The sequence below is a fragment of the Crocodylus porosus genome, unplaced genomic scaffold (assembly GCF_001723895.1).
Source record: "Crocodylus porosus isolate Cpor-Errol unplaced genomic scaffold, CroPor_comp1, whole genome shotgun sequence".
NCBI classification, from domain to species: Eukaryota; Metazoa; Chordata; order Crocodylia; family Crocodylidae; genus Crocodylus; species Crocodylus porosus.
Window position 1 is genome coordinate 16,835,922 of NW_017728932.1, and position 22,703 is coordinate 16,858,624.

The 22,703-nt window shown below is 55.2% G+C and overlaps 1 protein-coding gene across 1 annotated transcript in view; it reads right to left on the bottom strand.

Annotated features, from left to right (window-relative positions):
* Positions 1-3,031: 3,031 nt before the first annotated feature.
* TAOK1 (TAO kinase 1) overlaps positions 3,032-22,703 on the bottom strand; it is a 42,323-nt gene continuing 22,651 nt past the window's right edge. Inside the window, exons 13-19 of the mRNA XM_019545796.1 lie at positions 21,891-22,127; positions 20,887-21,015; positions 19,525-19,728; positions 18,884-19,123; positions 14,501-14,713; positions 13,287-13,469; positions 3,032-10,957 (exon numbers count right to left, since the gene is read on the bottom strand). Of these exons, the coding sequence (XP_019401341.1) occupies positions 10,496-10,957; positions 13,287-13,469; positions 14,501-14,713; positions 18,884-19,123; positions 19,525-19,728; positions 20,887-21,015; positions 21,891-22,127 (1,668 nt within the window). The 3' untranslated portion in view covers positions 3,032-10,495. The remainder of the gene's footprint in view (positions 10,958-13,286; positions 13,470-14,500; positions 14,714-18,883; positions 19,124-19,524; positions 19,729-20,886; positions 21,016-21,890; positions 22,128-22,703) is intronic.

A 22,703-nucleotide genomic window follows, 5' to 3' on the forward strand; every position in this document is an offset into this window, starting at 1 on the left:
GGGGCCACACGAGGCGGGGGGCAGCTCCCCAGCCTGTGCCGCTGCCCCTGGGCCCTGGGGCGCGCCCAGTGCAGGGTGGAGGGGGCAGGGGAAGGGGGGGCCGGGGCAGGTGGCGCAGGGTGGTGGGGCGCTGCCCTGGGGCTGTGGGTTGAAGTCCCGGTGCCAGCAGCACTTTGCTTTTAAGCGGCAGGGCAGGCCCCTGTGACTGTTTGCCTGCAGGGCGGCGGGCGAGGCGAGTCAAGAGGGGCGCGGGAAGGGGTGCTGACATGCTGGCCCTTTATGGCTGGGTGGTTTGGGGCACTGCCGCCGGTGGCAGAGGCTGCGGGTTCAAGTCCCTGATCGGCTTGAGTCCCCTGGCTGCTATCTACTATGCAACTGTTTCCCCCTCCGGCGCTTGCCTTCTAGCTGGAGCTCAGGGGTGATGGCAGTTGCAAGTCGGAGGGGACTTGAGGTTGTAGCCTGCTTGGATCTGTCCTGAACCAGCTGGCTGGGTTTTTTTGGGGCGCACCAAAGTGCAAAAAACCCCAAACAAACCCCTGAGCTCAACCTGCATGCTGAATCCCAGGCCTCCACCCACCCAGCACTCACTGAGGGGCAAGGGCCCTGAGGGCTCCAGCCAGGGCAGGGATGGAACCCACCACCTTTGCCACCTAGGGCAGCACCCTTACCACTGGAGCACCAGGGAAGGCTGAGAGCTGCTCCGGCCGTGGGCCCCTTGAGGCGCAGCAGCCAGGCCCCGCTGCAGAAAGAGGAGGGCGCCTCGCTGCAAAACAGGGAGAGGCCAGGACTTGAACCCAGGCTCTGAGCACCCACACCCAGGGGTCCAGCACCATGCTCCACAGGCCCTGCCTGGGCTTTCTTTTCACCTCTGGGCCTCGGCACGCGCTGGGTGCATGACAAGGGGAGCCCCAGGACAGCAGTGGCCCGGCCTGGCTCGTGGCCCAGGCCCGGTGCGGTCAGGCAGGGCCCGTGGGTTTGGCGCTGTGCAGGGCCAGCGGCCTCCGGGCCCGGCTTTCGCTCTGGCTTTGCCCAGCCGCTGCGGGCCAAGGGCCGGCGTGGCGGCCGTGCCCGGGAGGACTTGCTTGTCCGCGCTCCAGTCCGGAGACGTCAGACTTTGTTTGCGGCCACGGGAGCGGTGGGGACAAAGCGAGGCCATGCGCCACATCCCGCTGGCCTGTGGGGACCGGTCTGGCCCGGGTGCTCGGCAGGGGCTGCCGCGGGGTCCCAGCTCCCCCATGAGCCCAGCCGAGGGGTGTAGAGAAGGGGGCTCGGAGACCTCCAAGCTTCATGGCACTGTGCCCTGGCCCCCTGGCTCTGGGGGAGACCTCGGGCTATGCTCTGGGAGCTGAACAGCTGTGCCCTGCAGTGCGCGGCCGTGTGGGGACCTCGGGCAGCCGGCTGCCCAAATCCCCTCCCGAGGGCCTGGCTCATACCATGGTTGGCTCTCGGGAAGATCTGGGTTTGGAGGGCAGCAGTGACCTTGAGCTGTGCTTTGCCTCCAGAGCCCCACAAGGGAAAGGGCCACAAGCCAGGCAGCCACTGGGCAAAACTCAGAGCAGCCCCTAGCTGATGCACCCGGGGGGGGGTGGGAACAGGACATCTGCTGTCCTTGGGGAGGGGTCCCCACACTGCGCCCAGCAGGCTACTCGCCGCCCCAGCGAGCTTGTGCCGGGCAAAGGCGCAGGAGCTGTGTAAGGGGCAGGCCAGCGGCCCCCACGGTGGGACACCCTTGTCTGCCCTGCGCTGGGGCAGAGCCTTGCTCCGGCTGGGGGGCCCCTGAGCCTGGGGACTGGTGCTTCCCCCCTTCCCCCGGGGCAGGATACAAGCTCTTCTGCCCTCCTGGCAGGGCGCCCCCAGTGCTGGATCATGACCACCCCGGGCATGGACTGGTGGCAGCCCCCCTGCAGCCCCCCTCCGCCAGCCCCTAATCCAGGGGTGGGCAAACTCCAGCCTGTGCGTGGATCTGACCTGCCAGGCCATTCTATCTGGCCCACAGGGCCCCTACAAACATTCGCAAATTAATAGTGATCTTCTGGCTGCCTGTCAAAGATGACAGGAACAAAGGGAAGCCACGTGGATGCACCGGCAAGGCAGCAAGGCCTCGGCCCCCCATGACCCTCTTGCACCTCTGTCTGCTTGCCACAGCTTTCACTACTTCCCTGCCTGTAACTGCTCCAGCACCATGTGGCTCCTGGCTGCATTGCTGGACCGCGGGAGCATGGGGACTGCGTTGCTACCCCGGGGCCTGGGGGGAGCGCTCCATGGTGTGCAATAAGGGAGGGGCAGAGAGACAGAGCGAGTGTGTGTGTGTTCATAGGGCGAGTCCCCCACAAAATACACATGCACCCCCACCCACCTCACACTGGCATACACGCAGGCCCCCATGCCCTCACACAACCCCCACAAACCCCCTATCCACCCACACCCCCGCACAACCCCCCCCAAACCTCTACCACTCCCCATGGCCCCACCCCCACACTATTCCAGACTACAACTTGGTTATGCTGTGGTGCACTCAGCTCTACGCACACTACACAAACACGTGCAAGTCAAGACAAAAATATTTTTTTAAATCGAATGAATCTTGTAGTTATTCGATTTTTAGAATATAATTTGGTATTTTCTGGTTCCAAGAAGGCAAAACCCCTTACGGACAGGAGTACTTCTGGTGGCAAAGTTTGGGGGCTAGGGGGCAGGACTTCTGGTCCCCAGATGGTGACCGGGCATGGGGCTCCTGTCAAGGGGCAGGGCTATCTAAGTGGCTGCCACAGCTTGCCAGAGCTCGGCAAGTGGCCCTCCACCCAAAATAATTGCTTGCCCCTGCCCTGGAGGCTGAGGCCCAAACCTGCCTTGCCCCACAGCTCCGCCGTGCCCCCCCGGGCAGTGCCAGGCCGGTGCCACTCTGTCCCTCCCCACCCCCCCCCCGGCTCAGGCCCATCCCCCTGCTCAGACACTCAGGCCCAGGCTCGGCATTACTAAAATTACTTTATTACAGTTGCTTTTTTATTTTTTTTTTGTTTTTTTCCTTTTCGAACAGGCCCTTTGCTCGGGGCAAAGGAGACTTACAAACAGAAGAGTACATGGGAGCTCGTGTTCACGTCTCTTATGTTCTGACCACTTGGGAACAGCTTGAAATGCACAATCCATACAATTAATACAGGTTACACAGGCGCTAGCACGGGCGCGGAACCAGAAGACCAGGATGCTGGCAGCAGACGGCACGACGAGCCGCACCGCGTGGCGCTTGTGGCAGCTTCTACCCCTGGGGGAAGGCACCGGGGCATCCCCCACGCCTGCTGGGGCTCAGGAGAGCAGGGAGGCCTCCAGGTCCGAGGTTTCATGCTCTGCAATCCCCCCGCAACAGGAACCAGGCCTGCAAAGCCCAGCCTGCGGTTTAGAGCGCGCGTGTGCGTGTTCCTAGATAGCGTGACAGGTCCGGTGCAACGCCCGCCCCTGCAAGCCTGCTGCCCTGCCCTCAGGACAGAGCCCGGGGCTCTCCTGGCCCCAGTCTTGGTCGTGAGCTGCACGTTTGTCAGGGCAGGGGCAAGAGTGGGGAAACAAGAAGTCTGAGCATCTTATGGCACGTGCTGGCTGCAGACCTGGCACAAACCCCCCATCCCTGTCAGTGGCAGGGCTGAGGGCTGCACTGGAGGGTGCCTGCGGGTGCCTTTGGGCTGCCCCTCACTAAGCATAGGCACAGGTGGCTCTCCCCTTCCCCGAGGCCTCCCCAGCACGGGGAAGGTTATGTTAAAAAGCAGCCAGGACCTGGCATTTGCACAGAAGCTGCATATGGAAAAGTAGCTCCCCGCTCCTATTCCTGCACCCAAAATGGTGGAAGGGAAAAAAGAAATACCAGGTTTGAGAGCACCGGGTTGAAGGTCCAGAATGCTTTTGCAAAAAGGCGGGGGGAAAACCCAGAACAAAATCCAGGAACATGCTGGGAAGAATGAAACCAGGGGCAAGGGGTGGATAAAATGAAGCGCAGCCCCAGGGCGGGCGGCTGGGAGGCGAGAGCACTCGGGGCTGCCAGCGGGAGCGCGTGTTCCTGTGACCCCGACTGCGGCGAGGGAGGGCGCTGGGCTTGCGTGGGCAGGTAAGACTCACGCTGGTCTTGAAAACCTTCGCCCTGCAAGCGGTTCCCCCCACCTCTCCCGCCACCGGCTCTCCCTCGGCCTGGCCCCGGGTTCCCACAGCCACAGCGCTCGTGTGCATCATCGCTTGCAGAATCACTCGCCTTCTGTTTCACACGGGTTAATAATCTCCACGGAATCACAGACAGGACTTTAGCAATCCGAGTGTTAATAACAACCCCGTAAGCATTTACAATGTACCAAGCTGACGTCGCCTTACGGTTTGTGTTGTGTGTCCTACATATGGTTTGTAATGTTCATTATTTACATCATAGGCCCCCCCCCGCCGCAATTAGCTGTATACACGGCCCTGCAACAAGTACGGAGCAGAGCGGGGAGGGGGAGGAGACGCAGGAGGGCTGAAGGCAGGAGGCAGGCTGCTCCAGCTGCCAACTCTCTAGCTGACGTCCTCTGCGATGCTGCGGCACGCAGAAGAGTCCCCCCCGCCCAGGGCTACTCTCTCGCAAGTGACGGGCCTCGCTAGTGGCTCTGAAACTCCTCCTCTGCTTGCTTACCTCCAGGACGCGCTCAGCAAAGCTATTCTAGAGCTGCAGATGAGCTCTGCCGCATGGCAGAGGGGAGGTAGCACAGCCAGCTCCTTGCTTTCTTAGCAAGTGCAAGGAAAAAACCCTAATTCAGTGATGGGCATTGGAAACATGCCCCAGCACAAGGCAGCAGGAGCAGCCACTCATCTGTTGGCTGCCAGAGCCACCCGGGGGCTGGGGAAGACTACCTGCTGGCCCCAGACCATGCGCTGCCAAGGGGATGCTGCCACCTCTTGCCAGGGCCTGTGTTCATGCAGAACGCGCCTCCAAAGCCTGCGGCTGGCTCCCACCGAGCACGATGCCCAAAGTGGCAATATTTCCTACCGGCCTCGGGCTCCTGAACAACCCTACACGGCTCCCCACGCTCCGCGGAGCTTGGAGTTGCCATAGAAATGGGCGATCCGGGCACTAAAAGCAGGGAACCATCTCAACAACACGTGCCTCATCTCTGGCAGGCTGACGCGCTCCTTCGCATTGCCCAGAGCTGAAAGAAAACCCTTTGGAGAGGGGAAATACAGAGCTTCTCCTGTGTCCTCCTGGGCACAGAAGCAGAAGAGCAAGGAACCGGACCCTGGGGAAGCCAAGGTCAGCCCACGAGAAAGCTCGTCCTCCTCAGACCGCATGGTGGCAGCTGCATTTGAAATGCAAGGCAGAGGCTCGCTAACGGCACCTGAAGCACCCCCTTGCACCAGACGCAGATTGACGCCACTCTGGGTTCTGCTTCCCAGGCTCCGGCTCTTCGCTAGCTGGCACATCCTGCCTCTATACACTTCAGTACAAAAACTTAGAAAATCCCGAGCCTGGGTCCACGTGCTAGTTACATATTTACAGGAGTTCCCACTTGCAATCCTGGAGGTGATTGCCAGGGAAATGCAAGCCGTGCACGTTTGGAGGTACCCGTACGCTGGGGGCAAGGCCAAGGCCGGAAGGTGCCCCTGGCTCAGTTCAAACAGTGCGATGGCAGTGCCCGCCTCTCCCCGGCAGGCTCCCTCCAGCTTCCCGTGCGACTGAGAGAAGCGGGCAGAGGGGCCATGCCGGGTGCCACTGGCATATAGGACAGCTGATGGGTGCCGGCTAATGGCGACAGAACAAACGGCTTTTCCGCCCCCCAGGAGAGATTTCAGGTGAAATGCAAGTCCTGATCCCCTACAGCTGGCAGGCAAAGTGCTTTGCTTGCTGGCCCGTGTGTTTCATGCCCAACCCCTGCTCCGGTGTCCTGCAGAGGCTTGGGAAGACAGGGCATCACCGGAGCTGGGAAAGAGCATCAAGGGCCCAACGGCCGCGTGCCGGCACACAACGGGACGCGGGGTTACTAGATCTTGCCCTTCTCTCTTTTGGAGTCACGTCGAATACAGCCACGGCGGTTGCTGCCCTGCGCCCTCCACACAGCCGCGCAAGCCTCTCCCAGGCACTCCCCACTGCAGCGAGTCGCCAAAGTGCAAATGGAAACGAACACAGCAAGACAGGCAGCAATCAGTAGTCCTTGTTCGCAGGGCGCCAGCCCTTCTGTACGCAACACACTCCCCCACCCTCACAACCCGGCTGGGGGGAGACCGCAGGGGCGGCCAGTCCGGCCCCGGGGGAGTTGATGCGGCAGGTTTGGAAGGACAGACCCTTGCTCGGAAAAGTCAAATCCATGCTCCGATGTCTGCTGCAAAGCACAACGGAGGCATCCAAGCAGGGCAGCCAGGGAAACTGGCCCCACCACTGACCACCCCATGGAAACCGGCCTGTGGCACAGAAGCAGGGCAGGAGTGGAGCACCAGGGCAAAGCACGCTCTTCTCTCAGATGTACGTTTTGGTCCCCAGCGCTAAGCGCCATGCTCGGACAGGGAGGCCAGCGAGTGGCAGCCTAAGGCAGGCAGGAAGGCGGGTCATGATCTTTGGAGATGAAGCACCACGGGGGACTCCCAGACCCGTTCTCTCCCCGTGCCAGTCCAGTGGGCTGCTGGCCGCCGCGTCCCAGTACCAGACTGCCCCTCAACTTCTGTGTGGCCTTCCACCTTCCCTCCCTAACAGACAGCAAAGGACACCCCCACCCCACCACACAGCAAGAAACAGGCAGTACTGAAACAGCAGCGTCCCTCAGCTGCTCCCCCACAACGTGCTTCCATGCAAGGGGATCCGGCCTCACCCCAATGGGGCCCAGACCCCGCCAGCCCATCGCGGAGCTGCCAGACCCGAGCACCTTGCTAGACATGCACAGCCCCCGCCGGGCGCATGGGGACACAGGCGCACACAAGTGTACGACAAGCGAGAGAGCAGATGTGCGTCCCTGGAGACCGCCACGGCCCAGCGAAGAACAGAGAGATGGGCAATGGCTTACCACTCCTAGCAACCGCATGGGCAGACTGGTCTGAGGCCGGCAGGTGCCCCTCACCTCGGAGGCCAGCATCACGCCAGGGTCCGGCAGCACCCCGGGAACTGGCTCAGAACCGACAGCGCAGCGATTCCAGGCAGGCCGGTGACCAGCTGCGCCCCTGGGATCCTGCCGTGTGCGCCGGGACCCCTTGGAAGCCGGTGGGCTCAGCCGGAAGCGAGAGCACTGGCTGCCGGGCCGGCGCGGCGCCCGAGGAACATAACGCACCGCCTGCCCCGGACTGGGAGCGGCAGCCACGGCGCGCCCAGAAAACACGGCCCCTTTTGCCGATGGGAATGCTGCAAAACCCAAAAGCGCTCCTCCGAAAACGCGCCTCTTGGCTACACTCTGGCTGCAAGGCCTGTGCCCAAGGGAAGGGGAAAAACCACCGCAGAGCAGCCTGCTCGAGGCGTCCGGGCCGGTCCTTTCGCGAGAAGGCAACAAGCTTCCGAGCGCAGCATGCAGAGGGGGAGCGCCGCGGGAAGAGGTGCAACTACCATCAGGAGGAGATCCTGGGACCTGTCTCTCCAGTTTACAGATGACAGTGTTGGCAGTGCCAGGGGTAAGGTGACTGTCTAGTCCAGCAGGGAGCAGGTCATCTTAATTTAAAAAAAAAAAAAAAAAAAATGGAGTTTGCAAACTGATTCAGAAAGTGTTTGCGTCTCTCTGGAATATTTTATTTTATATTTGTACATATATCTCACAAATATATTTGTGATATATATATTTATATTTATAAAAACATATACATTATATATACTAATTCACCTCCTCACACACCTCCAGTACAAACATGAACACGATCCCCCGCCCCCCGCTTACAACAACTGAGTTACTGGGTGACATCTCCTGAGATCAGACTCATTCAGAAGGCAGCTGCTGGTACCCACGTGCACACACAAGAGACACACATGTAGACGAGTTGATCTGAATCAGTTTTTGCAAACTATTTTAATTAAAATATTAAACTCATTGGAATAGTCCAGGTCTGCACATGATATACATGTAAAAATGGTTACTACACAACTCTCCTGAATACAAAAAAGCCAATATGGGATAGACATTGTTGGGTCCAGCATTCAGTCATGCTTTACATTACACAAACAAGATGGTCTGAGGGAACTCGGTTGAAGTAGCCCAGTTTAAGCCAAAGACTTGGACCGAATTCAAACCATAACAGAAGCAAAAGAATGAAACGACTCCGTGTGTAAGTACAGCCTCCCCATCACCGCCGCCGCTGCTTGGGGTTCTGAAGCACTCCACATTAGCACCATGCTCTGGACCTGCTCTCCGCACTTGCGAGGGGGTCAATTCCAACACAGGTGGCTTCTTTTTGGCTTTCAATTTAATTTCAATTTTAAAAAACCCTCCAGGAAAATGCAGAGGATTTTCCTTACTAGTTCGGTTTAATTTGAGTGTTTTAAACGAGAAAGAATGGCCAGAAAGGCCCATTCCACACAGAGATGTAAAGCCAGAAGGCTTGTGATGACACCTAGTCATCACAGAAGTACACACGACCTAGAGGGCGACTCAAAAGGCATTTCCCGCTGCAGGACCCTCGCCGCACCCTAAACTTCTGTGCACTGTTGATACTACAGGGCCCCAGTTAAGGCGTTAATCTGAAGCCTGGCTTGGTAAGTCTTCATCTCTGTTCAGTGATATGCTGTAGTGAGACACTGTCAGTCCCGTAGCTTGGATTCCCCAGAGGCGGGCTGAGAGCTACGGGTCTGGAGTGCATCTGGATTTAGTTCATGAAAGAACATCGCCCCGTCGAGAAACCTGAACAGCAGTGAGATGCTAGAGTTTTCTCTATATAAATATGTCACGTGGACAAACACATTCTGCAAACCTTGCTTTTGAGCCCTATAAACATATGAAAGGCAAATCCTAGAGTTAGCAGCTAGTGTTTTCTTCAAGATGATTAGTCTGTAAGGAAAGTCAATTACAAAGAGCTCTGGCTGGGCAGGCCCCAGGAAGGAGACCCTCCGCCCTTGAGCCAAAACGTCGCCTACCTGCTCTTCTCTTCACCCCACGGCGCTGACTGGCCCAGACCTCCCTGGCGTTGGCACTAGGACACCTCTGACTCCCAGCACTGAGGGATGAGACTTGGCCACAAAAATCATTCTGTGTCTGCACAGACTCCCTGACCTTTTCCCATGGTCTTCCCCAGCCTCCTTCGCTCCCTTTCAGTAGTACAGCAGCTCTGCCGAGACCCTCCCAGAAGTAGTGCCTCCGATGCGCGGTGACATGCTGCCGAATGATCACAACGTTTCAACGGACTGTCACGTGGAAGAGCATTGCAGCAACCAAAATAATAGAAAGGAGCCTGACATGCAGCAAGATCTACAGTGGTGATGTGGGTTAGTCAGCAGCTGGTAGAGTCGTTGGCTCAGGTCCTCCCGGTACACTATGGCAACTAAACATTTAAACAGTTGGCTACACTCTACATGTAAACAGGAAACTGCGAGAAGCCCAAGGTAATAAATCGGTGATGTAGTGTAGTAATGGAAACCCCGATCAATGGCATTTTGCGACTATGGCATCATTCAGAATACCTCTGGCATTTCAGCCTGACCGGCTGTTGAGTCTAACATTTCTGAAGAACAGAGCAAAAGGACTACTTAGGGCTCCAGGATTATTCTGGTGCTTAGCTAAGATGAGATGTCACAGTATTACCCATGCGAGTGCCTTCCTTATGCTCTTCTGCCCCACTTCTCCTCCCAGCACAAAGCAGCTAGCGCTGGCAGAGGCAGGGGAACGCGGAGACGCGGGGCCCGGCCCTCGCCTCCTGGCCGCGGCTACCAGGAAACGGACCCGTGCCCTCTGCAGGAGAAAGCTCTCTTCTTAATGCAAGAGGGGCTGGGTGCTTGGGTGGAAAGGGTCCCATCAGACCCCAGCACCTCAGCAGACAAAGCCACTCAGCCTCTCCTCTCCCATCTCTTGCCCACCTACAAGTCCTTTAATGACTCCCTCTCCTCCTGGGCAACACCGGGAAATGGGGCCAATTTCCTGACAAATAAAAACGGGGCAAGGTATTCAGCCGCTCTACCCCCGAAGCTCCCAGCTCGCCGAGCCGGCTCCCAGAGGCTGCTAGAGTGCAGCCAGACACTGGCAAAGGCTCCAACTCCTCCTCTGCCCCGTTTGGGTCGGGGTGACCCAGGCCGCCAGAGGCCCTCCTGCAGTGTGTTTAGGAGAGTCCCCGCCAACCCCTCTGCCTAGTTGCCCCCTCCCGTGTCCCCCCCCAGTAGAAATGAGCCCCCCAGCCCCTGCAGCCAAATACTATGACATCCCAGTTAGTAAACACAAAACGTAATGCTTTACAAAATGAATACAAGATTCCATGTGCGCCCAGCTCCCCCCCCAGCAGTGCCGCACAGAGGAGGCTGTGGGGGTGGTGTCTGTAGGCAGTTTCTCTTGGCAGACAGCTCCAGTGGAATTGCCACCCTCAGTTACTGTTGAAGTTATGTATAAGACATGTGTGAACCATTGGATATTTGTGAAGTAACACTTGTGCTCCTGCTCATGCCCTGCTCCGTCCGTCCCCCGGAGGCCGTCCGCCTCAGAGCCTGGGGGCTGTTGCGGACCCCTATCGCGCTACCTCGAGGGACCCCTTGCATGGGCCCTGAGGGGTGACCCCATGGCTGGGGTCCACCTTGCATTGGATGGCCCCAAGCTTGCGGTGGGCCACCCATGGGATGACCCCAATGAGGTCCCGCACCCCCCGTCGGATTGTGGGACCAGCCAGAAGCTCCCGGGTAGCTGTGGCTGAACGCCTCGGGGGAGAGGTTAGAAAGGACCATGTTACTAAAACCTAGCCTCATGCTCTCCGAGTCGAAGGCTTCGATCTCGCGGGCTTGCCGCTCCAGCAGGCTCCGTATCCGCTCAGTGCGCTCGTTCTGCAGCGCCAGCATCTCCTCCTCGATCTGGGGAAGCAAAAGGAAGAGGCAGTTGGTGGTGGTGGGACTCATCACCTCACTTCTCAGTGTGTGCATGGGTGTAACCTCGCAGCACGCAGACCCGGACAAGGAGGAGTCCAGGGCTGGGCAGCAGGGCCAAAGCACATGGCTCAAGGAGGTCTCTTCCTCCTCTGTGGTTCTGTTGCTCGCTTAGCAGCAAACTTGCCTTAACACACCTCTAGATGTACAAGGGTGGGTGGTGATGCTGCCAGGGTGCTGGAAAGGCAACCAGACCAGCTCCAACTGATCCATGTCACTGTGGGAGGGGGATGCATAGGCCTAAAGATGACACAGGGCCTGCTGGACGTGCTAATATTACTAACTCTAAAACTGTGGAAACTGGCAACTCAGGCAGCCCCTGGCATGTACAGCCCAGGTCATGGCTGGCACCAAGCAAACACACAGCATGAGTGTGTCATTTCCATACAAGCTCTATAAATTGCCAGCACTTTACAAACTGCCCGCTGAACTTGGCTGGCTCTGCGTGCCCTGCCTTAGTCTGAGTCAGGCATGCTTGGTGATGGGCTTGGAGTATCACTAGTCTCGTGTGCATCTTAGATCTCACTGCATTGTAGTCCTGGCTCTGCCACATTACCACGGGGCATGCATGGGCACTAGGAAGCTGGCACCAGGCTCGAAGCAGCCTCCATTCACTTTTGCTGCCCAGATCTTGGCATCGCAAGGCTCTTGACAGCGAAGAGCCAAAAGGAGAGGCCTTTCCCAACGCAGCAGCTTCCAGTCCCATTCCAGAGGGGCCACTATTCTCTCCAGTCAGCTGTAACCCCACAAGCCAGCCCCAGCCTCCTTACTCAGCTCCACTTCCCTGCTGGCTGTTGACTGCAAGCACCAGGCATGCTTCTGGCATACAGACTCCTGCTCAATGAAACATGCTCACCACCTATTATTTCCCGGGGAGCAAGCAATCCTAAAGCACCGCATCAATCAGGGGTACCTTCAAGAGGAGACTGGGTAGGCACCTGGCTGGGGTCTTATGACCCCTGCCACCCCCAGTGCTCCTTCCTGCCCATGGCGGGGGGTCGGACTCGATGATCTGTCTAGGTCCCTTCTGACCCATGGATTCTATGATTCTACCTAACCTGTAAGAAGCACCTGGATCAAGGAATGGAGCTGTGCTGAGCTTCCCACCATCATACCTGAGGCTAAAACCAGGTTCACAGGAGCTTCCTGCCCCAGGAGGGCCCTCACCAAGTCACGTGCCCAGAGCTACTTCTGCCTAAGGCATGCTCCTTCAGATCCCTGGTGCAGCTTCAACAGATTCCACTTCCTCAGGTCACTTCCTGACAGAATTTCTCGTGGTCACCACTCCACATAAACTGCCCAGCAGATCTGCTCTTCCATTTGTTTGCAAGGCACGTATCAGGTCATGCCACCAGGTGGCAACACGGACACAACATGGATGCCCTCCGGCCCTGCGGCTGCGCTACAAACTGTTCTACTTCCGCATTGACTTTTTAAGCATCAATGCAAGAGAAGGCGATGTGCCAGACCCCAGATGCCCCAGCCCAAAGGCCCTCCTGGAACATCTGCAGGCTTCTTCCCATCTGGAGATTCAGTGGCCTGAAAAAGACCCCTGAGGAAAAGAGGAAGGCACAACTTTCCTAGACTGCTCTGCCTAGGCTTACTCTGCCCAGTGTGCTTTCCTAGCTGAACATGCACCTGCTGGCCCCTGGGAGAAGGAAGCAAAAGGGACCTCAAGGGGGCAAAGTAACTGCCCTCATTTCGTGACTGCTGATGACACACTCAAGAGCACTGCAGGAGCTGGCACAGAACCAGTGCTGGCCCAGGAGCCATGCTGCAGTGCCTGCATTTTGAGGCACGCCATACAAGCAAGTCTGCATCAGGCCCTGGGGCCGGGCCCGGCTGCTCCAGTATGCCAACGGGTCGGGTCTTAACTGTCGCTTCTGCGGGACAGCTGCATGATTTGAATCAACATTGTTCTGCGGAGAAATGGCAGCTGGGGCTCCTTAGGTAAATCCTTCTGTCCAGCTCTCCACACTACTCTGCCCTTCCCACAGAAACTCTCCCTTGGTACACCGTGGCCTACACAGAGCTGGGAGACGCCGGGCAGCCCGTGGAAGGAGAGGATGTTCCCCCTCCTCTCCCACCCTGAGTCACCACTACGGCAAGCTTCCCTCCAGCAGAGAAAGGGCAAGCACAAAGTGAAGCATGAATCCATTTCTCCATTAGGGCAAGCGTGTCATGCTTACAACCTGGGACAGTGGACAACGTTAAGGTGGCTCCTGTCAGCAGCCCGCTGGCCCTGCCCCCTCCCTACCTTCTGCTCCAGGAGGGCCCTGCGGAGGGACACCCTCTGCTCAAGCTCACGCAGCTCCCGGTCGTGTTGGGCCTCAGCCTGCATCTTGATTTTACTCTGATACGCGTTCAGCAGCTCCAGTTCCTGCTGCAGCTGCATCTTCAAAACCTGGCACTCTGCTTCCTGCGCCTCGTCCAGACGCAGCTGTGGAAAGAAGACAATAGAGACGTTTCACTGGGGGGCAGCCTCTCCTGACACACGCTACGGGGCAAAGGGCCATTTGTTTTCTTAGCCGTACAATTGCTTTCTCTTGCATTTAGTTTCATGGAACAGAGAACCCACAGTGACAAACACTGGTAGCAACAAGATAGCCGTGCTGCTGCAAGTGACACTACAGACCGGCATCTGAGCAACTCTGGCTCGTTATGGGGATGGCTGGTTAGCTGGTACTAAGGCCTATCACCCTCTCCTTTGCCAGAGAGAACCTAGGGGGGAGAAAGTCTCCTGTGTCGCATTTGTTTGATTACTGGAGTGCTGATGTCCAATGCAGATTTGCTCTGTTCACATGGAATCAGAGAGGTGGAGAAAGGATTTGAGCCCAGTGTGGTCACCTGAACAACTAATCCCATCCCCAGGGTTAACTGAGCATGCACTAAGGTGGTGCTACCCAGCTCCAGGCTGCCAAACCTGGGCGCACAGCAAGGAAGGCACATGAGACCCTGCAGAGGAATGGCAACGCAGCTACTGCAGGTACCCACCCCATGGCTGAGTGTCAGGTCAGGCAGCAAAATGGAATTTCCCAGCCTTGCCATGCTAGTTTTAGTGTCTTTCGACTCTTCTGTGCTAACAGCCCCTTACAGTGCTCTCAGCAGCTGGAGCTGCTCTGGCAGGCAGAAGCATGAGCTCAAAACCCAAATCCCCAGGCTGGGAGCCAGACAGCGGGGCTGCCCAGGGAGCCTTTGAATGCTCAGCTGCTGTACCGGGCGCAAAAGCACCCATGGGACCAACAGAGATTTCCTTTTGGCCACATCACAGTGACCCTAGCCTAGCAGCAAGCACTTTCCTGGCCTCTACGGTGCTTCTGGGAGGTGGGCACAAGTGCACCTGGGCCCTGAACCCCGATACCACACGTGGGGCCAGGAGGAGCCAGCCCTGCTGTCAGACCATCTCTGGGTCACAAACTGCAGGCTGCTGCCTTTGGCCAGGGGGGCTGCAGGGTCTGGGAGGCAACTCACAGCTTGTGTCGAGAGCATTTCATTAATGCTGTGATCGTACTGCTCGGCGAGGATGGCCAGCTTGCGCGTCTGCTCCTCCTTGAGCCGTTTCAGCACCGCTTTGTGCTCGCTCTTTGGCGTGGTCTCCAGCAGGTGGTTTCTCAAGGCTTTGTACTGCCGGGTCTGGATCTTGCATGTGTCCTGGAACTGCTTCTTGATCTGCAGCTCTTTGGACTAGAGATAGGAAAAGACCCAGATTGTTTTACCATACTGAGTACCATACGGATGGGCCTAAGTTCAAGAACTCACAGCTGGACACGAGCATTTAAGGTCCGAGGAGGAAAGTGATAAACCACCCAAGAGGCAAAGACCAGGCTACTGCAGCTGCTCTGACACTTTGCTCCTATGAGGAACAATGAGAATACAGGCCCCTCTGTCACAAAGCTGCAGCCTAAATACAGCTGTCTCTACACAAAGGGCTCCACTTGCTGCTGGACTGGATCCAGTCCTGAGTGTTGCTTTTCAAGACGACTTCTGGAGGGGTAGGAGTAATGCTTATGAGCAGTGAGGGCTGTACTTCAACATGGCTGAGCCTGCGTAGTTAGAAACATTATTCATTCAACGTTACAAAGTCAAAAAGAAGCCAGAAGAAGAATTAGGAACACGCAAGGAAGAAGAATTAAATTCCTGATTTCTGGGTCTGGCGAAGGAGATCAGAGCAAAAGTCAGATCTCCTTCCAGATCTGGTGAAGGAGAGTGTAGCTGAACCATGGGGGCCTTTCAAGAACACAGTATCTCAGCCCGATACTGAGTGGCCTGAGTTTGACTCCTGAAACCATCATGTACAACAGCTTCACTGTTCACCCTCATGCAAAACAGCCCTCGCGGCAGTGACAGGAGATGTGACCTTTTCCCTATTCTTTTCCTTTGCACCTGCCCACACAACCACACTGTCAAAGTGGGACAAAGTGACTACAACCCCAGACTGGGGGTCACTGGGTGCCTGGATTTCCTACTGACCGGCTGTGTGACCTTGGGTCAGTGACTCCTCTCTAGAGCTGTTTCCTCACCTGGTTAATGCCTAGGTACCTTGCACAGGACTTGCGCTCCAAGATCCTGAGAAGGAAGGGGCTCCAGAAACACCAAGGTGGAGGGATAGTTTCCCAAGGACAGGCCGTCTAGGCAAAACAGGAGTAACAGTAACAGACCCCAGCATACATCTACAAGGCCCAATGCAGCGCTGAGTTAGCTTGGGCACCAGAACCCACATAGCCACATCAGCATGGTGCCATCAACGCTAATGAGCTCTGCCGTGGCTATCCTGCTTCTGAACAGGCTAGCTCGGGGACTTCTGCACCACACCCTATGCTCTTCTACTAAGCAGTATTTCCTCTTGGGAGACCAGATTAGCCCCAGAAACACGCCAACGGAGGATCACAAGGGAACAAACTCAGCCTGTATGACCTATGGCGCTAAGCCGGGGCCCCACAGCGAGCCCTACGTGGTCTGAAATTTTGAGTGTCCAGGTGCTCCTGGCCGCAGAATGGCCTCATGCGCCTTGCTCCAGGGAGGAACTCCACCACCTGGACTGGAGACACGGCTGCCTGCGAGCTGACCTCCCATGACTTATGCCACCAGGACTGGTTGCGCTGGCCGGATGATAACCCTAGCGTGTGCAGGCCCAGCACTCAAACCCAGTCCTACTTTCCCTAAACACTTCATCACCAGCAAGTTGGTTTTCAAAGAACATTGTGATTCCCTGGAGCAGGCCCTGGCGACGGCTCATTCCATTCAGCTAATGCATCCATCACAGAGGGCAGGACACCACTTTTACCATTTCTGAGTTAGCAGAAAGCAATTTCCCCACCGGAAAGCCTTGAAGGCTGTTCTCCAACCCCCCCTCTCCAAAGGGAAGCGTCTGCAGGGTCTGCTCTCCTATCAAAGGCTGGGCTATGGCTGGGGACTAACAATGCAGTTTGTCCTCCCTTTCTGTGAAGTTTCAGTCCGGCACCAGGCTCTGTTTACAACTTTCCAACCAAAAGGCTTTAACAACAGGAAACAGAAGGGAGGGGTCAGGCTTCCAGGCAGACTCCTGACAAGATCATTTTGGTGGAGTCTTGTGAAATACTGGCAAGAGGGTATTTGCATCACAACTGAACCACTCCAAATACGAAGAATCAGAATCATAGGGCTGGAAGGGACCCTGAGGGATCATTGGGTCCAGCCCCCTGAATAAGCAGGAAAGACGTCTGGGGTCAGACCACCCCAACCAGGTGACCATCCAGTCTTCTCTGGAAGAAGGGCAGTTTTCACTGAAGGGGACTTCCAGAGGTTGTTCCGTCTGGACTGTGCCCAGCACACGCAGCCTCTGACACCGGGAAGCACTGCTGGAGAGATGCTGGAGCTCAGCTGCCACCAGCTGAGCATTTGCCTGCACTGTTCAGAAGCAAGGGGAGATTTAAGGATCCTGGAACAAGGGCGCTGTGCTGCAGGGCTGTGACTGGAGCCTGCAGTTAGTGCTGTGCTTATAGAAATGCAGGGCTAGGAAAAGGGGCTGGGGGTTCATGGCTCCGATCTGAAGTCCCATGTTAGGGCACCGTAGTGCAGGCAGCAGCGCATGCTCCCTTGCCCCGAGAGGGCCAACCTGCCAAGACAGAAGGTCCGTCTCTGGGACCCTGTCAGCCCTTTGCCCTCCCTGCTCTAGCTGCCAAGGGGAAGGTGAGCATGGTACAGGGCACATTGCCACTTGCACCTGGACTGCATCACCGGGCAGGCTTCATTCATGCTGATCTCAGGAGGATCAGCCTAATACGGCTGCTTCCGTCTGATTCAGATCAGAGCATGATACAGTTTCCCTGTGAATCACCAGCTATTTATACCCTATATCCTTGGAGATTCTGACCAGCGACCGAACGGTCCCCGGTACCCCTGAGCCAGCTCTCTGCTTCAAAATCATGTTAATATTGACAAATGACAGTTTTGCTGCAGAAGTACTGGTCTCAGGCTGGTTATTTTCCAGGCAATGTCTGTCAAGGAGATCACCTGTAGGTGGTATGAACCGAGTCAGGCAGGCAAGCCGCGACTTGGGGAGACCTAGTACAACAAAGAAACCCTGCGCTTGGTAGGCCACACGGCTCTTTCTATTATGGGCATGGTAGAGCGCTGGGTGGGGAGGAGAAGCCTGCCTCCCCGTCAAGAGGAACAGAGCAGGTGGCTCTGGGAAGGGCCTCATACTCCATTCTGCAGGCACTTCACACCCGACAGCCGCACTTCTCTGGACGGAGAGAAGGGCCTATAGTGGAAGCACCAAAAGTCTCAGCTCTGAAGCAAAGCAGGTCTGCTCTGCTACCCCTGTGCTGCCTGCAGGACGAGTGCCTGAGGAGACCCCAGCACGACACGGGGCAGTATCAGGGTCCTCTTTCCAAGGCCACACGCAGCAGGTAAAAACTCCTTTCCAGCCCTTGCTCGCCTGCCGGTATTTATGCACTGTCCACCCTCTGGGCAAGCTCGTGCACTTGACTTCCACATGGAACAGCAGCACAGAAGCTTTGCTGGGAAAGCTGATGCCTGACAGAAGGATGGCCTGGCTCCTCTCGTGGGAGGGTGGGAAGGAGAGATGGGGGAAAGCCTCTTAAATATAATTTAAAAATCCAATTTCTCAAAGATTTTGACTACTCAAAAGGGAAGATGCAGCTGTTGCTGCTGTGTCACCCAAGAGCATCCTCTTAAACAAGAAAAAGGCTGGGGAACGGGCAAAGCTAGGGCCCTCCCTGTAACACAACCACAGCCCAGGAAAGGGATCCAGATACCCGCAAACATGCCAATGAAAAGGATCTTAGCCACACTCCACTGCTGACGTGACTCTACGGATGTCCCTGGCCTTTCAAAGAACAAACACCAAGGGCCTGACCTGCAGCCAGTGTGCCTGGCACAGCTCCACCAAAGCCAATGCAGTGGAGGCCAGTCTACCCAGGTAGGGATCGACTGGAGAATCCTCTTCTCAAAAGCGTTACCAGCTTAATGAAGGCAAGTGAAAGAGACGGTGACGGAATCGGAAAGGCTGGGCAGGGAGCAGGGTGAAGACAAAAAAAAAAAAAAAAATCACACGGGCACTTGGGTGAATAGTACAGGCATCATGATGAGCTGCTTTCTCAGTTTAACGTATGTGAGACACAGCCATAAGCCTGCTGAAGACCTGGGCAGCAGGACATGGCAGGGTGAGGAGAGGCTGGTGTGGGGGAAGTTTTCAATAAGGCACACAGCATCATTTTGTAGCATGGCCCTGTGATTAGCTGTCACTGCAGTACAGCCAGTCCCCATGCACTGAGCTATGCCTTAGATCTCTGAGCCAGAGACTGACAACCCCGCTTCCCTGCCTGGGCCGTGCGTGGCCACCACACCTACCTTCAGGCTCTTGGGCTGCTGCCTGACCTCCATGACGTGCTTGCGCCGCAGCTCCCTCTCGCGCCGCTTGTTGTACTCCAGCTGGTTGGTGAGCTCAGTCTGGTGCTGCAGACGGATCAGCTCGCAGCGCATCTTCTGGATGGTGTTGAGGTGGCGGAACTCCAGCTCCTGCATGGATTCGTGTTGGCGCAGCAGCATGGCATGCTCCAGGTCCTTCTGCGTCTGCCTCTTGTTCAGCTCCTGAGCCAGGGAGAGACAGCAGGTGGCTATGGGTCCCGCGCATGCCATGTGGCTGCGGGCAGACACAACTCACTGCCAGTGGGTACTAGACCCAATCTGCCAAAGGCCCCTTCTCTGTGCCACTGCAGGTGTTGCCCACACGGGCTTCTGCACCCCTGGCCTTTCCCTTTGTCCCCAGTCAAACCCTCCTGACACAATGCCCCTCTCCAAAAGTGTTTGCTAGCAAGAAACCCCTCACCTGGCTTGCTGGACCTGCCAAATGAGATTATCTGCTCTGCTGGATATTGTGCATTGCCACCTCCTGTGTCATGTGCAGGACCCCAGCAATGCCAGAGGTGCCCCAGCCAGCTCATGTGGGGCTGCCACGGTTACAGCTTCTGCCCCCCTGCTGCCCTTCTTACCTCCCGAACAAGGTCCTGCTCCAGGTTGTGGCGCCCAAGAAGCATTCTTCGCTTGAAGCGGCGGCACTCCAGCTCCAGGTATTGCCGCTGGCGGCGCAGTAGGTTGGCCTCCTCCTCTGCCTGGAAATGCTGGATGTTCTCCTTCTGCTTGGAGAGCCACTCCTGCTTCTCCTTCTTCGGGGTGCTCTGGTTCTCATTCAGCTCCTGCAACACCAGGACAGGGATTTCACAGCCATCCAGCTAACCTCCTTGACTCCGAGCAGCTGGGCAATACTGCCTGGTGAACTGGGGCTTGTCCCAGGCAGCTTCGCCTTCCCTCCTACGCTTCGGTTCAACTTATTTGTCTGTCCCCTTTCCCTTGGCTTCAAGAACACTACATTTTCCCACTGATGATGATGCACTGCCACTTACCAACTCCCATTTACCAGGCCTCTACAGGAGAGAAGGTTTCCATCTCATTCAAACAATATTTTTAACAACAGCTGCCAATCCGGCACCTGTGCTTCCCTAAGGAATGTCATCTTTGGTCCCACCAGACAAAGATTCCTACCCACCACAGTTCTGCCCTGCCTCCCTTGACCCCGCTGCTTGCTGGGCATCTCTCTCTCATGGGAGTCTTCCCCTTAGCATTTGCTAGCATTGATTCCAAAGCCGAGTCCCAGACATGGCAGACTTTTCAAACTCTGCTCCTGATGGCAGAGATATCAGTCTGTCTGCAAAAAGAACCAGCAGGATGCGCCTGCAGCTCCTCTGGATGCAACTATGATGATTTTCAGAACAATACAATCATTACGTTACTAAATAGCTTCTCCTGATATTTCTGCTGCCTTACAAATGCATATTTTAACACACAATCTGCAGGTCACTGCCACTGCTCTACTCCCCTGATTATCTACTATAGAGGCATCACCCAGAAATGAAAAAATGTCATTAATTACAGTGGTTATGGCCTGCATACAAGGGGTCCAGCTACACAATCTGATCAATATGCTGCTTTTCATTCCAGCAACAGGACATTTTCCCCCTGAACTACTCTCTTTCAGTTCTTAAGATCCTTAAGACTTGGCCGGCCCAGAACTGCAAACCATATCAAATAACAGAGAAATCTGTACTTCCAGTGAGCCAATGTAAAAACATTTGCTCTTGTTCTAAGATCAAGTTTAAAAATGGTCTAAGTGATGTCTTTCAGGAAGGTGTTATGCCTGAATCACAACAAAGAACTTGTCATGCTCCAGTGAAATGTATTTCATAGCTTAATGGCATCCCTGAAGTCTAGGAGTTGAGTGTGCTGGTACAATACATTGTACAAGCCATGATGTTAGCACAATTAATCCCCGATTGTTATTGTAACACAGGACTTGCCTCTTTGAGCTGCTCTTTGCGGAGCTTGTATTCTCTCTTCTGTGATTCCAGGAAGCTGTTCAGTTCCTTCTTCTGTTGGGCCTGAATGTGTTGTTGAAACTTCTTCTCTTCATTAGCCATCACTTTGGCCTACACCAATTCCAAGATAAAAGCAAAAGGTGTGTGTGAGACTCATTGAATTTTAACTGATCTCCATTTCCACTTCAGCCCACCTGCTCCATGTCTCTCTTTATGCTTTCGATGTCTGCCTTTCAAGGACCCAAGTTGCTTTCACACACTCATTTCTCAGTCCCTACCCTCTACCCCCCAACCAAGGAAGGCACCAAAGGACAATTCTTGCTCAGTGCTACATCACCTTAGCTCTAAGTTTGAAGCTCTTCCCGATTAAAGTCAATGCCTAATTGCAGAGAAAGCCTCTAGGTAGATCCAGCAAAGGTAAAAAGCTAAGAGTAGCCAAAGAATGCTGCCCACTGATCTCTGACAGGGGCACTGGTTCACCACCTTTTATTAAACTTAAGCATATTCACCAGCAGATGGAAGGATGAAGAGTCTAAGCACAGCTGGCACATTGCTGTGCAGGTCTATTTGTCTCAATCACAACTCCTGACAGGAATCATATAAGGCAAGAGCAATACCCTAACTACCTGGATTCCTGGTCGTTTCTGAAGACAGCATTTGATTAATTCACTGTGTTAAAACTCACAGAGAAGCAAGACGATGGAGGATAAAGACAACAGAAAGGAAAATCCTTGCTGGAATTTTTCATGGGCTTGGCTTGCTAAGAGTTAGCAAAATGCACTGAGATGCAGGACATACCTTTCCTCTAGTTACATAAGCCCCTTAGTGTAAGGTGATGTATTAGCCTCTCTCTAATTATCAGTTTGCTTGGCTTCTGAAAATAGATGCGTAAGAGACTCCAATGTCATTTCTTCGCCAGCGGGGGCGGTGGACAGTTCAATAGAATCAACGAACATGGACCAGTCAGCTGAATCTTAGCTTCTTACCTCCTTCTCCATGGCTGCTTGGTGCTTTTTAATGAGCTTTTCCATTTCTGCAGCAAAGTTGTTGCGCTGTGTTTCAAGATCTTTGTCCAACCTGAGGCGATGCTCATCCATCTCTGCCTTCAGTTTGTTCTCCAGTGCCATCAGCTGTTTCTGGTGCTGCCGTCTCATGCGTTTATAGCCAGACATCTGCTCTCGGAGCTCAGAGTCCTGTTCATGTTCCTGCATTTGCCTTGTCACCTAGGCAGACAACCACAGCAGGATAAAAATAAGGTAATGCTTCCTAGTCTGCTTTTCACCTTTCTTTAAACTCCACAAGAACATGATACCATCACGAAAGAGGAGCACAAGTTCTAATTGCAGCAGACCACGTAAATACTGACTTGGCTAGGAGAAAAATCAAGTGCTCAGTTGCTTTTTTTTTTTTTTTGGTTAACTTCATTCTGTTTTCAATGGTATTTTTTTCTGTGGAGAGACATTACAGAGGTGAAAGGTAGAAGCCTATACAGCTGGCAAAAGTCACTTTGTTTTCCCGCTTAATTTAGGTGGGCCTTGCAGAAATAGCTGTCATTTCAGCCAGGGAGGAGATGACTAGGTACAAAGGCTAGTCTCGCTATGAAGGCCTTAATGACCTTTTATCAATTTGACCCCATTTTTGGATAGTGCTCTTAGCATCTCCAAAAGCAGAGGGCATAGAGAGGAAATCATAACTGTATCAGCACTGATGGTTACGCTGGAAGACTAAAAGTCGAGCCATTAAGGTTGTCTGCGTCTATCTAGGAAAAAGTTAAGGACAGTCATCAGATTCTATTATTG